This window comes from Lutra lutra, chromosome 7, assembly GCF_902655055.1.
Source record: "Lutra lutra chromosome 7, mLutLut1.2, whole genome shotgun sequence".
Classification (NCBI taxonomy): Eukaryota; Metazoa; Chordata; class Mammalia; order Carnivora; family Mustelidae; genus Lutra; species Lutra lutra.
The window spans coordinates 42,902,108-42,916,269 of record NC_062284.1 but is presented as its reverse complement, the minus strand read 5'-3'; the positions used below and the strand labels follow the sequence as shown (position 1 = coordinate 42,916,269).

General features: G+C 35.3%; 1 protein-coding gene across 3 annotated transcripts in view; it reads left to right on the top strand.

Annotated features, from left to right (window-relative positions):
* Positions 1-14,162, top strand: part of VPS13C (vacuolar protein sorting 13 homolog C) — a 187,272-nt gene that overhangs the window by 111,699 nt on the left and 61,411 nt on the right. For all 3 annotated transcript variants that reach the window (XM_047735663.1, XM_047735661.1, XM_047735662.1), the window contains 6 exons: positions 1,572-1,739; positions 2,409-2,713; positions 3,640-3,787; positions 7,377-7,527; positions 9,560-9,669; positions 12,708-12,877. In XM_047735663.1, the coding sequence (XP_047591619.1) occupies positions 1,572-1,739; positions 2,409-2,713; positions 3,640-3,787; positions 7,377-7,527; positions 9,560-9,669; positions 12,708-12,877 (1,052 nt within the window). The remainder of the gene's footprint in view (positions 1-1,571; positions 1,740-2,408; positions 2,714-3,639; positions 3,788-7,376; positions 7,528-9,559; positions 9,670-12,707; positions 12,878-14,162) is intronic.

Sequence of the window (14,162 nt, the reverse complement as noted above, 5' to 3'; positions counted from 1 at the left end):
TACATGTGAAACAAAATATTTTGTCAGCTCTACTTCAATTAAAAAAAAAAAAAAGAAAAACCAGCTATGCTCCAAAATAAGATGGCATTATCCCATGAAAAATTGGGGAAAGTGTTAGAAGATACATCATACAAACAGATTATGAATGGTCATTAAGCACATTAAAGATATTCAAAAACATTAGTCATCAGGTAAATGCAAATTAAAGCCACAAGGACATACATACCCATTTCAATGGCTACATTAAAAAAATTGACAATACCAACTATTGGCATAGATTGGAGCAACTGGAACTTTTATTATGGTGGCAATGTACAATTATATAATCTCCTTGGAAAACAGTTTCAAGCTTCTTAGAGAACCCAATATATATTTAGCATATAACTTAACAATTCCAGTCCTGTGCCTTTCCCCAAGGAAATGAAAGCATATGTCCATGGAAATCTGAAAGTGAACACTCCTAACAAGTTTCTAATTATAACCCCAAACTGAAACAGTCCAAATGCCTATCCAGAGAAGAATGGATAAACAAACTGTGATATATCCAAAGTAGAATAGTACTCAGCTATAAAAAAGAAAAAAAATAGTGAAACGTGTAATGGGAGTGAATCTCAACATAACACTTAATGAGAAAAGGAAGACACAGAAGAGAACATATCCTATAATTCCACTTACTGAAGCTCTAGGAAAGACTAATTTAGTAAGAGAAAGCAGATCAGTTGTTGTTTGGATCTGGTTTGGGGGGAGGGTAAGAAATTAGCTGAAGGGGAGGGGCTCAAAGGAACTTTTTGGGCTGATGGGATGTTCTATATCTTGTTTTGGTGGTATTTACATGGGTGGTGTAAATTTGTCAAAATTTGTCAATGTATTTATGTAGAAAATGAGTGCATTTTATTATATGCAAATTATGCCTCAAAAATTAATTTAAAAATTATTTCACAAAAATTAGAATGTACAGATTAATAGAAACTAAAAAATAAACATCAAAAAATGCTTTCAGAAAAATAATTTCTGTATTGAAATTTACTTTTGGGATGCCTGGGTGGCTTAGATGGTTAAGTGTCCGCCTTCAGCTAAGGTCATGATCCCAGGGTCCCTGGGATCCAGTCCTGTATCAGGCTCCCTCCCCCACTGCTCCTCCCTCCTGTTCCTGCACACTCTCTCACTCTCTCTCTTTGACAAATAAAATCTTTAAAAAAAAAAAACCCAAAACTTAGTTTTGATTTTTATGTTTGAGATGCCTTTATTCATTTCATTATATATCCATTAGTTGTTATGTGTCAGGCAGTTTGTTAAGGATTGACCATGAATATGGTTATGTGCTTTCACATTATGTATAGACTAGGGGATTCGTAAGTTATGTCTGGCCATTTAAGTGATTGATATTTCCATTGATTAAAACAATTTTTGTAGAAGTAGGAAAAAGTATTGTTAAGTAAAATGTTTTTAACAATTTATTGAGGATTGAATTTAAATGGTGCTTCTTCATCTATCTAGGATTTTTTTAATAAGGAAACTTGTTTATAATGCAGCTTTTTTCTTGTAATAACCAGTTAATTTAATACTTTTAGGCTGTCTCTATTTTGGGAGATGAAGTTTTTAGGTTCCAAATGACTCTTTATCCAGATGCTACAGAAGGAAATGCCTATGCTGATATGTCTAAAGTAGACGGGAAACTTAGTCTCAAAGTGGGTTGTATCCAAATTGTTTATGTTCATAAATTCTTCATGTCTCTTTTGGTAAGTTTATTTTTAAATGTGTTTATTTTTCATTGAGACCTAAATATTTTTGCCTATACATTTGAACTTAGTCAAAATATTTACTAATAGGACTGTGTGATGAACACTCAGATGCTGAACAGAATATTATAGTGAAGGAAATCCTTTTCGTGATGGATAACCAAGTGAATTTTTATTATCATTGTTAACCATTCTTTCACATTTCCATAGGTATATAATTTAAAAGTACTTTTTTGGTGTATTAATGTAGGCATTTTCAGTGTTTTATGAAATACCCTTAAAGGTATCTAGCTTTTCTTTTTTTTCAAGAATGACTAGTATTGGAATTTAGAACTTTTGATTATAATTGTGATCAACAAGGCCATAAAATTATTTTCTTTTAATTATTTTGATGTAACCATCATGGGCTAAAGAGTTTTAATCTGTCTATGCCTCTTTGCGGGACTATTATTCAAGGCTTGTAAGTCATGGATTTCTACCTAAACCATGAGAAGTGACAATTGTTAATATCTCAGAGTGTGTCTTTCTAGACTTACACTCTCCATATATACAATCACAAATAGCATCTCTTTTAATTATTTTATTTAGTTTTGCTTTTCAAAATAAGTGTTTTTTAAAGTTAGTCCTGTTTTATTTTAAGGAAATCTAAATATCAGTCTCTTCCAACAGAACTTCCTGAACAACTTCCAAACTGCCAAAGAAGCTTTGAGCTCAGCTACAGCCCAGGCTGCAGAAAGAGCTGCTTCCAGCATGAAAGACTTGGCTCAAAAGAGTTTTCGCCTTTTGATGGATATTAACTTGAAAGCTCCAGTTATTATCATTCCTCAGTCTTCAGTATCACCAAATGCTGTTGTAGCAGATCTGGGTTTAATCAGAGTTGAAAACAAATTTAGCTTAGTTCCTATGGAACATTATTCTCTTCCTCCAGTCATTGACAAGATGAACATTGAGCTAACGCAGTTGAAGTTGTCCAGGTATAAATATATAATTCATTTGTATACTAGTGCTAGAAATAGAATTCTCATAAAATCTTTGCTAGGGATAAAATACTCTCATGGTCTGTGGTTCTCTTTCCTTATTTTTCATAATTATAAAACCACAACCATTGGTTTTTGGTCAGTGGTAATACTAGTGCACCTCATAGAATCTCTGTTTTGTCTTACTACATTGGGCATTTATAACGTGATTTTCTCCATTTTATAAAAATTTCCTATTATAAAATTAAAATTTACTAAATAACACTTACTTTAGATTTATTTTTATTTTTCACTTGGCATATAACTATTTTCTATAGATGTAATAAAATGTAATAGAAGTTAAGATTTTTTTTTTCCTTTCCAAACATCGTCACATTTGGGAATTCTCAGTGTGATACCTAAAGGATTATTGAATCCAAATGGGAAAGTGTTAGGTCTGTTGAATGACAAGAATACTCATTTCATTGTACAAATGGTTGTTGGCAGTCATGCTCAAAATGACGATTACCATATGTTTGCTTAATGTGTAGGTTTGGTGAGTTTTTCCCTTTGAGTTTGGAGAAATACCAATAACACAAAACTAAGGATTAAGTAGACTTTCTTTGTCCTCCAAGTTTAAGTGGATGTTAACATTTGTATGCATGACACTGCCCTAGTTGCTAATATTTAAACAGTCTTTGTGAAAGTAGCAAATAGTGTAATAGTCATATTTTCTATCTTTGAAATCAATATTACCTAGGTTTTATTTTAGAAAGCTCTTGATTTATTCTGATTTGCATTGATTTGTGAAAAGAAGCATGTGTTAAGGAATTCTGATAGCAACCTTCAGTATCTAGGAAAACTGGAAACTTCCACAATATGATAGTCTTCATTTTAAAATGTAAATTTCAAAAATATAAAATAAATTCTTGTTTATCTTTCAGAACTATTTTGCAGGCTGGTTTGCCACAACATGAAATTGAAATTTTAAAACCAGTCAACATGCTTTTGTCCATACAGCGAAATTTAGCAGCAGCATGGTATGTGCAAATTCCAGGGATGGAAATAAAAGGAAAACTAAAACCTATGTTGGTAAGTGTATGTATACAGTATATGAAAATTGCTAGGTAGGCTTTTATCATTGACCACAGTGCCATTCTAGCGTACATCAGAAGTGATGAAGCCGGGGCTCCTGGGTGGCATGGTTGGTTGGGCATCCAGCTGTTGGTTTTGGCTCAGGTCTGATCTCAGGGCTGTGAGATCTAGCCCTGCATTGAGTGCCTCACTTGGCGCAGGTATGGAATCTGCTTGAGTTTCTCTCTCCCTCTGCTCCTCCTGCTTTGCTGTCTGTCTGTCTCTCTCAAATAAATAAATCTTTTTTTTTTAAAGTGAAGAAAGAATACTTTATTAACTGAAAATGAGGTCATCCTAATTCTCATACTTTTCTTTATTTCACTTCAGTCACATATCTGGTAAACCCAGCAAGAAGTCTGAGATAAAACCCATTGAAGTCTACTGAAAATACTATTAGTAATTTTGGAAAGTTCTATTGAAGTTTTAGGCAGTTGAATGTTAAGACAGTATAAAGTAATATTTAGATATCACATTCAAAATACCTTAGGAGTATTTTTTTAAAGATTTTTTAATTAGAGAGAGAGAGAGCACAAGCTGGGAGATGGGGAGAGACAAGCAGACTCCATGCTGAATATGGAACCTGACATGGGGCTTAATCCTATGACCTTGAGATCATTACCTAAGCTGAAATCAAGAATCAGTCACTTAAGATCCAGATGTCCCATTCCCCACCCCCTACATAGGAGTATTTTTAATGTACAGAAGCACTCTTTTAGTTAGAAAAGTGGACATTTTAAATAGATGACTATATATATTTGGTAAGCATATTAGTGTAGAAATATTTGTAATAGTGTAGTTAGTAGGTCATGTGTTGGCTCACAGGGAGAAATACTGGTCAAAGAAAGTTACGGAGGTATAGGAATCCTATGGTCCTTTTGTGTCTTTGGGTGGAACAATTAAGCCAAGCAGTAGGGGATAAGGGAGGAGAGAAAGTAACTAAACAGAGTGTATGATAAATAAAAATTTAGTCATTTTTAATACCTGTGATTACTTCAGAGTTAGATATAGATAAAACAGAAAGGGACAAAGGAGCAAGTTCTACTAGGGAAGAAGTTAAAATTGAAGTTTGCTGTAGGGATGAAAGGTCCTGTGTGTATTATGATTGGATACAGTATATGGAAGAGTGTCTATTAAGAGTAGTCATTAAGACTTCTCTCTTGCAGAGTATGTGACTCTTCTTTTAACTTCCCCCTTGTTGTTAAGAGATTAGATCCCAGGTCTAGTATTGGACCTTTTCCCCTTGCTTTCAAAGATTATGTGGTTATAGGTTTGCTGAAAGCAAGAGTAAAACCTATATGTCCTCTCAGTAGGAGAATGTGGACCAAACGATGATATATTCATACAGTAGATATTATAAAGCAGATAATGTGAGTGAGCTAAAACTATATGAAACAAAATGGTTATATCCTAAATATAAAAATGTTTAGGAAAAAATTGAGTTGCAAAATGATAGTACAATTTTATGTTATTTTGAATTGTACAACAAGCAAGATAATGGACAGTGCTATATATTATTTATAGGGAATCCAGTGGTGGTAAGTGTAAGAAAGCATTCATGGGAAGAATAATTCTGTAATTCAGGGTAGTATCTTTCTCTGAAAAGGAACATAGAGGTAATAGGTCTCATAGAAGTAAACATGGGGATTCAACCTTGTCTATAATGGGGAAACAAGATCTAAATGAAATATAGCAACTTGTAAGATTTGACAAAGCTAGATGATAGGTACACCAGGGAAGATTATTGTATTCTGTCCGCTTTTCCTTTATGCTGGAAGTATTTCAAAAGAAACAAGAAAAATAGTAAAAAAAATCCATCAGTTTAACATCAAAGTGTGATCATCACTTTAACTACAACGACCCCTATTTAATCAAGAATATAGCCATAGTGGGTAGTTTCCACTGCCTAATGTGTCAGCAATCCAGGCCTCTTAGAACACCCCCTCACTGGTATGAGTCTACTTTTCCTGGGTCTGGAGTATAGCTAAGAAAGGGTATCAGGTAGGTGACATCAGTGAGTTGTTTTAGGTAGATCAGCTTCACAGTTCTTAAACAACTGTGGGGCCATCTCTCAAATTGTCCTTCAGACTTACTAAAGGGTCAGTTTAAGTATTTGATTCAGTTGTTCTTTTCAACCACAGTAAAGCCGAGAAGATGGTGAAGTTAACTCCTTTTCAGGCAGTTGTAATATCTTGGTTGATATCATACTTGGGAATGAATATACAAAAAAGTTCTAGGGAGTTAAAGTGACATCTTTTCTCCTAGGACTGGGGCTTGGGGCAAAGAAGAAATCCTTGGTCATTATCTCATGCTAAAATACCTCCCTGTTTTCATTTAGGCTGGCAATCAGGCAGTTTTCTGTCAATAAGGGTCTAATTTGGGGAACAGTGCAGGGTTTGTTGGATCTCAGGACTCTGAGACCACAACCTGAATTGAAATCAAGAGTTGGATGCTCAAGCAACAGAGCCACCCAGGTGGTTCATATTTCTCTTTTAAAGATTGAGAATCCATGGGGCGCCTGGGTGGCTCAGTGAGTTAAGCCTCTGCCTTCCGCTCAGGTCATGATCTCAGGGTCCTGGGATCAAAACCCGCATCAGGCTCTCTGCTCAGCATGGAGCCTGCTTCCCTCTCTCTCTCTGCCTGCCTCTCTGCCTACTTGTGATCTCTCTCTCTCTCTCTCTCTCTCTAAATCAATTAATCAATTGAGAAGTCTGAGTTAAGGAGGCTAAGAAACTTGGCTGAGCCTGAAAGTGGCAGTGTTGATAGAGAGCTGCCTGATTCAAAAGCTGTTGATCTTCCTCCCTCCCTCTCTTCTTTCCATCCTTTCTATCTTTCTCTCTCTCTTTTCTCTTCTTTTTTCTTGTCACATATCCCCTTTTATAAAGGTAAAAGATGAATTAGATATTCCTTTCCTGCTCTGTACTTTGGTTTTTAAAAATTAGTCATAGATGTATTAGTTACTCTTCTAAGTGACATTATTCTTGATTATTCTTAGGTATGTCCATATATGGACATATATATATATACACACACACACACACATATATGGACATATACACACACACATGCACACACACACATACATACATACACACACACACAGGGAATAAGAGCTGCATTGCAAGAGAGAATCTTTTTACTTCTTGGTGGGGGTTAGAAACTAAACAGCTCTATTCTTGTACTGAGTTTGGATGGAAGTGAAGTGGAGCTGCTGCTGGGCCAGAAGAGAGAGGCAGAGTGGAGATGAGGAGATAGGGAGAGTGGAGAGAAACACAGGTCCAGGAACATACAAGAAAGGACAAGGCAAAAAGAGTGATGATGGATGCAGGGCCTTGGGCGTGGGTTCAGACAGAAGTATGTCTACACACATGAGGAGTGTCTCATAGTATATAAGATGAAATAGCTCTCTCCTGTATTTACTGCTCCAACTCCTTTTTTGTTGTTGTTTACAGATAGACGTTGAATTTGAGGAACTGTAAATTAAAACATGAATATGATATTCTGTGTTTTTATTCCTTTATATTAACAACAACTTATTATTGCTTTCTAGGTTGCTCTCAGTGAAGATGACTTAACAGTTTTAATGAAAATTTTGCTGGAAAATCTTGGAGAAGCTTCTTCACAGCCAAGCCCTACACAGTCTACCCAAGAGGCTGTAAGAGTAAAAAAAGATGTTCTGGGTGGGCCCGACCACCTCAAAGGTACAAATTGATGAAGATTTTTGCTTTGATCATGGAGAAAAATTAATGTTAATGCCATATTTATGTTTAGTGGTCTTTTTAGTTGTCTAGTATAGTGTGGTATGAACTGATTCAGTATTGTAGTGTTTACTGTGGAAAATTGGCTGGTACACGGTCTGGGGCTGCCTGGAGCTCCCAAGGAAAGGAGGTATGCTCATTGTCTTCTCTACGGGGAGAGGCCACATTTTGTCTGCAGGATGCATGTTTGCCCTTTACTTGTAAAACATGAATTTGTTGAATTCAAGAGCCACCAAGGTGGTAGACCTTGAGAAATAGCAAAGTAGGCAAGCTGGATAGTAAGGTCCCCAAAAAATAGAGAGAAAAGAATCTTGGTATCCTACTCAGAAGGCAGGCCCATAATGAAGCTGTATAAAAACAGCTTTGCTTATCTGGCTTTATCAGTGAATGATGTAGTCACATACATAAGGGAATTTTCCAGATTATTAGAATGGAATCTTTTATAAGCACTGAGCCTTCTAAATTCAGTCATTTTAAAAAGATAACTTTTATAAAGTAAAAGTATCCTTCTTGCTCAGAACAGTCATGTAAAACATACTTCTACTGTTTTTTCATCATTTAAAGTCATTGACGTGAACATCATATGTTTTATTAGACTTGTAAATATTAGGTTAAAATTTCCATGGCTGGCAAGAGGTGAAGTACCCCTTGTCCTTCTTAATAAATGTCCCCAGACTGCTCTGCTTTTATAATGCTCAGATTATCAGCTAATACTTCAGAAAGTAATAGATAAAACTGCCAGTTAATAATACCATTAATATTGCTTCTCCTATAGTTGGGCCAGTGTGTTTTGTGTTTTTATGTGTTTGTTACAAAATAAATGACTAGAGCAGTGTGCACAAAAGGTTTTGTTTGAGGTGGATAGTAATGAGTGCTACATGAGCTCAGTGAGCCCAGCATCTTCTCCCAAGATTGGGTTTATGCTACAGTATGGATAAATGCTAGATAAGCAGGCTGTTGCTATGGTTAGACAGGAACTATGTACAGATGAATAAAAATAGCAGGCAGGCTTTATGTGATTAATGATCTCATTATGTTCAACTGTGGTCAATTTGTGTATCTGGTTCTGGCTATATTGTTAATGTGATCCTTGGGAGAACTTGTGAATTCAGATGAAAGCAGTGAAAATTGGAATGTGAATTACTTTCAGGAAAAAAAACCCTAGTGTTTTCCAACTTAGAAATGCTTCTGCCTTTATGTGGTTAAAGTTATGCAATGTTTGCTTTTCCAGCATCTTGTAAGAGCACTTCCCTATAAGTGATCAAAGAATAGAATCAATCCCCAAAAGAGATGATAAAATGACTTTGTAAGAGTGGTTGAAAGCAGTATCTATTCTTAATCTTGCTGTCTAAAAGGTTTTTGCCCATTAATGAGGGAATGGCAAAGTTACTTCTTGAAATCTCTTTTACCTCAGAATTCCAAAAGCTCCCTGCCCCATATTGTGTTTGAGCTCTCTTTGACTCTCCTATTGAATTATATTCTGTTCTTATCAAAGTAATGAGTTGGGTAGTATAGGTAATTAAAGATAGTGAGAATTGCACTATGCTAGCAGAGGTTACTGTCTAGTTGTCTGTTCAAGGACAAAGTATTTTATTTTTCTGTGCCCCCAACTTCATAATTTCTTGACACTGGCTTATAACCATTTAAGTTAAATGCTGTGTTAATTGTAAACTGTGATGAGCAGTCTCACTCTGGGGGACTTTTTAAAAAAAGTGGTCTTGATACTCTATAGGATCCCCTCTTTTTTGTTCTTTAAAAAATATAGATGGCCTGCCCTCATCATTCTGCCCTGTACTGAACATATAGAATAAATCATTGCTATTTTAATTAATTGTCTTGTAATACGGTTTAAAGAATCCTAGAAAGTATGATACATATTTAGAATAATAACTTATTATTTAGCTTTTTAAATAAGTATAAAATACCATACCTTCTTAAAGCTTTTTAATTTTCATACTTATGTTTGAACCATCAGAACAAGATTTGCCAGACTCAAAGCTTTCTATGGACCAAAGTGTCACTCTCCAATTTGACTTTCACTTTGAGTCTCTTTCCATTGTCCTTTATAATAATGATATCAACCAGGTATGTACTAAATGTCTTTATTTAGAAAAAACCTTTAGCTCTTGATATTTACTTTTAGAATACTGGCAGTTTTTGATTTGACTATTTAAAAAATTAATGTCTATTAAATTCTATTTGGCCTATAGAATATACATTAGTCTTGTTGTATCTTCACTTTGTTATTTCTAATATTTCTAATCTTACTCAGCTAAGGAAAAAGGTTTTACTTCTTTCCAAGTAACATCAGCACTGAAACCACTTAGATCATCTCTAGTAGAGGAATTTTATATGTGAGATTTTATATGTAAGTAATTAATTACATGTGTAATTTTATTACATAGCTATATATGTATATATATAACTAAGCAGAATAATTCAAGAGTAGCTTTGGAATATTAGAGAATTCTTTCTTTTTTAAAGATTTTATTTATTTGACAGAGAAAGACACAGTGAGAGAGGGAACACAAGCAGGGAGTGGGAGAGGGAGAAGCAGGCTTCCGGCTGATCAGGGAGCCTGATGTGGGGCTCTATCCCAGGACCCGGGATCATGACCCAAGCCGAAGGCAGATGCCTAATGACTGAGCCACCCAGTCGCCCCAACATGAGAGGATTCTTTTAAAATTCATGATTATCCAAGATATATATAAGCATTAATTATGTTTCTGTTGAATAAATATTACATGTAATAGATATGTATGAAAGATACTTATTAGTGAATTGAAGAACCAAGATCTAGTGCCATAATTTTTTTTTAATTTTGTTTATTTATTTGGCAGAGATCACAAGTAGGCAGAGAGGCAGGCAGAGAGAGAGAGGGGGGAAGCAGGCTACCTGCTGAGCAGGGAGCCCGATGCAGGGCTCAATCCCAGGACCCTGAGAGCATGACCTGAGCTGAAGGCAGAGGCTCAACCCACTGAGCCACCCAGGTGTCTGCCATGATTTGATGTAATTAATGTTCCAGTGGTATTTTAGGAAGTTTTTTTTTTGTTGTGTAGACAGTATCATCAATAAATATTTTTATTAGATCAGTTGTCATAATACTCATAATAAATACATCATATGATAATAACCATAATCTGTGTTGGTTATATCTATAGTTAATATTTGTTATCTTATATTTTATACTGTTTTCTCAAAGTTATACAATATTCATATATTGTTACTGTTGTGCCTTAAGCTAGTATCTGCCATTTATGCAATAAAGAACTTTCATTTCTAATGTTTAATGTTATGAAAAGAACAGAAAGTGGCCAAATGGAAAATGAACGGTTAAATGTATTCTTTATTTCACTCAAGGTACCGTCATTCTACTGGTTTCCCAGCCTTAGAACGTTGGTATCTTTTTTTACTTTTTTCTTTGTTGATCTTCATTCATACACTGAGTACACTGAGTACAATACACTGAGTACACTGAATACAATACACTGAGTATTGTCATTTTTTCTTTGTTCTTTCCTGTCACTTCTCACTGCTCACTTATTTGAAACTTCTTCATTCACCCTACTGCAATGGGTTCCATGTTTATTGCTCTTTTTCCTTTTATCCATACTAGACATTGACACAAGTTCATTTTCCTAAATGAGTCTCATGTAACCATTTACAACTTCCAGTTCTACTAAAAACCATTCAGTATTATGTTATCTGAATTTTACCATGTTAAAAAAAATTCAGTGGGTCCAATTTGTTTACATCTGGAACTATATATTGTGACCAAAAGTTGTGTCACAGGTCATTTCTATTAATAATTATAGACCCAAAGTTTGTGAATTATTTACATTTTTAAAACTTACATTCTAAATTTGCCAATAATAATGTCAATAATGCCTGACCCATCGATGTACTGTGTGCATGCAGTGTGGCAGATGTAGAGTTAGAACCAGCGTGCCAGGAATGGCACATCACCGATACTCCTTCCATCAGTGCCATCATTTAGAGTGAGCAGTTATAACTGAGAGTCTTTACTTCCTGGAAGAGATTTTTGTTGGTTGGTTTTGTTGTTGTTTTTTTCTTTTTTGAGGGGGTTTGTTTTTTTAAAGTCTGGGCGTACAGACTTCACCTAGGGAATTTGGAGATTATATGTTACAGTTAAATAAAAGTTGAGTTCCTTTTTCCTGTAAATGAAAATTTAAATCTTTGGTTCAAGATTTGAGACCTCAGTTAGGCCCCTATATTTTCAGCCCTCATTCCCTACCATTCTTCTTTTTTTTAAGTTTTTATTTAAATTTTACTTAGTTAACATGTAGTGTAATATTGGTTTCAGGAGTAGAATTTAGTCATTTATCACTTACATATCCTACCATTCTTTAATTAGAATATTCAAGCCTATGTAGCTTGTACCTTGTCCCCTCAGAACATCTTTGAACTGTTCAGTCATGTTTTCTTCCCCATCTAGAATGTGTTCTACCTTCTCTCAGCCCATCTGATCTCACCCAGTCTCTGAGGCTTAATTCACTTCTCACCTTCATGAATTTTTCTCAGCCCACAGTGATCTCTTTGACTCTCTGAGCTTTCGCTATTTGTATTCTTTACCTAATCACTTAATATTCTTTGTGTCATGTGGGAAGATTAAATATGAATAAATAAATGATTACATGTCAGCCTTTGATCAGTTCCAACTTATAGCATCTCCTTGTGATGTTTCTTATAATGTATTTCTATTTTCTATCTTTGTTAGGGTGTAAGCTCACTGAGTTCACCTACTATATCTTGTTCTTCTCATAAACCACATAGTTCCTATCACAGTTTTTTTTTACAGAAGAGCTCTTAAATATTTATAAGTTAGACTGATTAATAAAAATATTTCCTGACTATTTTTATTTACATTAAACTGTGAGATAAATTTTAATATATTAATCATTATTGAATACCTGCATACACACATATTTTTTGTATGTACCTATATACTCACAAACACACACATTATTCCGTTTTATTCTTGTTTTAACTCCCATACTTTTAAATTTTGTTTCATCGATTTGCCTTTCGTCTGAGTTAAGAAATGTGTTTAAAAGCAAACTATTTAAAAATAATTGATTCTTTTGCTTGAAAATATGCCACAGGAATCCAAACTTTCATTTCACAATGACAATTTCCGGCTTGGTGAACTCAGACTACATCTTATGGCCTCTGTAGGGAAGATGTTTAAGGATGGCTCAATGAATGTCAGCCTTAAACTTAAGACATGCACCCTTGATGATCTCAGAGAAGGCATTGAGCGAGCAACATCAAGGTTTGTCATCTCTGAATTTGCTGTGCATTATGTAAGGTTGACATTGCACCTTGCATTGTTACCAGGCACTGATTGCTAGGCTTGGGATTATCAAAAGAGGTCTTTGGTCATACTTCAGTTTGAAGTGCATCAAGAAGTAGTGCTGATACCAGATTCAACTGCTTTGAAGTTTGAATTAAAGGGACATTTACTAATAAAATGGAGTACTGTCTTAATAGCAGGAACTAAAAGAATGTAAGAATTTTAATAATGAAGTCCACATGGGATGGTTTGTTGGTAATATATTTTTCTAAATTATCCTCAGTAGGCAGGATTTTTTTTTTAAATGTCTGAAAGTTTTAGATCTTTGTCTTATTTATTTTGTCTATGTGTGTGTGTGTATGTGTGTGTGTGTGTGTGTGTGTGTGTATTTTTAAAGATTTATTTATTTATTTATTTGAGAGAGAGCATGAGCACAAATGGGGTAGGGAGCAGAGGGAGAAGCAACTCTCCACTGAGCAGGGAGCCAGATGCAGGGCTCGACCCCAGGACTCTGAGAGCATGACCTGAGCTGAACACAGATGCTTAACTGACTAAGCCACCCAGGCACCTCTGTTCTGTCTATATATTTTAAAACAATGTTCTAGCCTCTCCTTTGGCTCAGGTCATGATCTCAAGGTCCTGGGGTTGAGCCCCATATCAGGCTATCTGCTCGGCAGGGAGCCTGCTTCCCCCTCTCTCTGCCTATCTCTCTGCCTGACCTCTGTCAGATAAATAAATAAAATCTCTAAAAAAAAATTTTAAAACAATATTCTTAAATTTCTTTCAAAATTTTACTACAAATGGAATCCCTAGCATTTTCACCTTACAACCCAGTTTTTGTTTTGTTTTGTTTTTGTTTTTTTTTTAAAGATTTTACTTGACAGAGTAGGCAGAGAGGCAGGCAGAGAGAGGAGGAAGCAGGCCCCCGGTTAAGCAGAGAGCCCGATGCGGGGCTCGATCCCAGAACCCTGGGATCATGACCTGAGCCGAAGGCAGAGGCTTTAACCCACTGAGCCACCCAGGCGCCCCGCAACCCAGTTTTAAAACATTACTTATATCAACCTTCAATAACCTATATCAATAACTTATATCAAACTTCAATAAAGTGGGAAATAATGTAACTTTAATAGTCTAATTATATTTTTATTCCTCTCTCAAATAATGAAACATAATACTCTTGTCCTTGATATTCTTTGGAGAAAAACTATGATCCTCCCTAAACTGGGACTCCATTGAGTACATACTGGATACTTCTGAGCCCTTT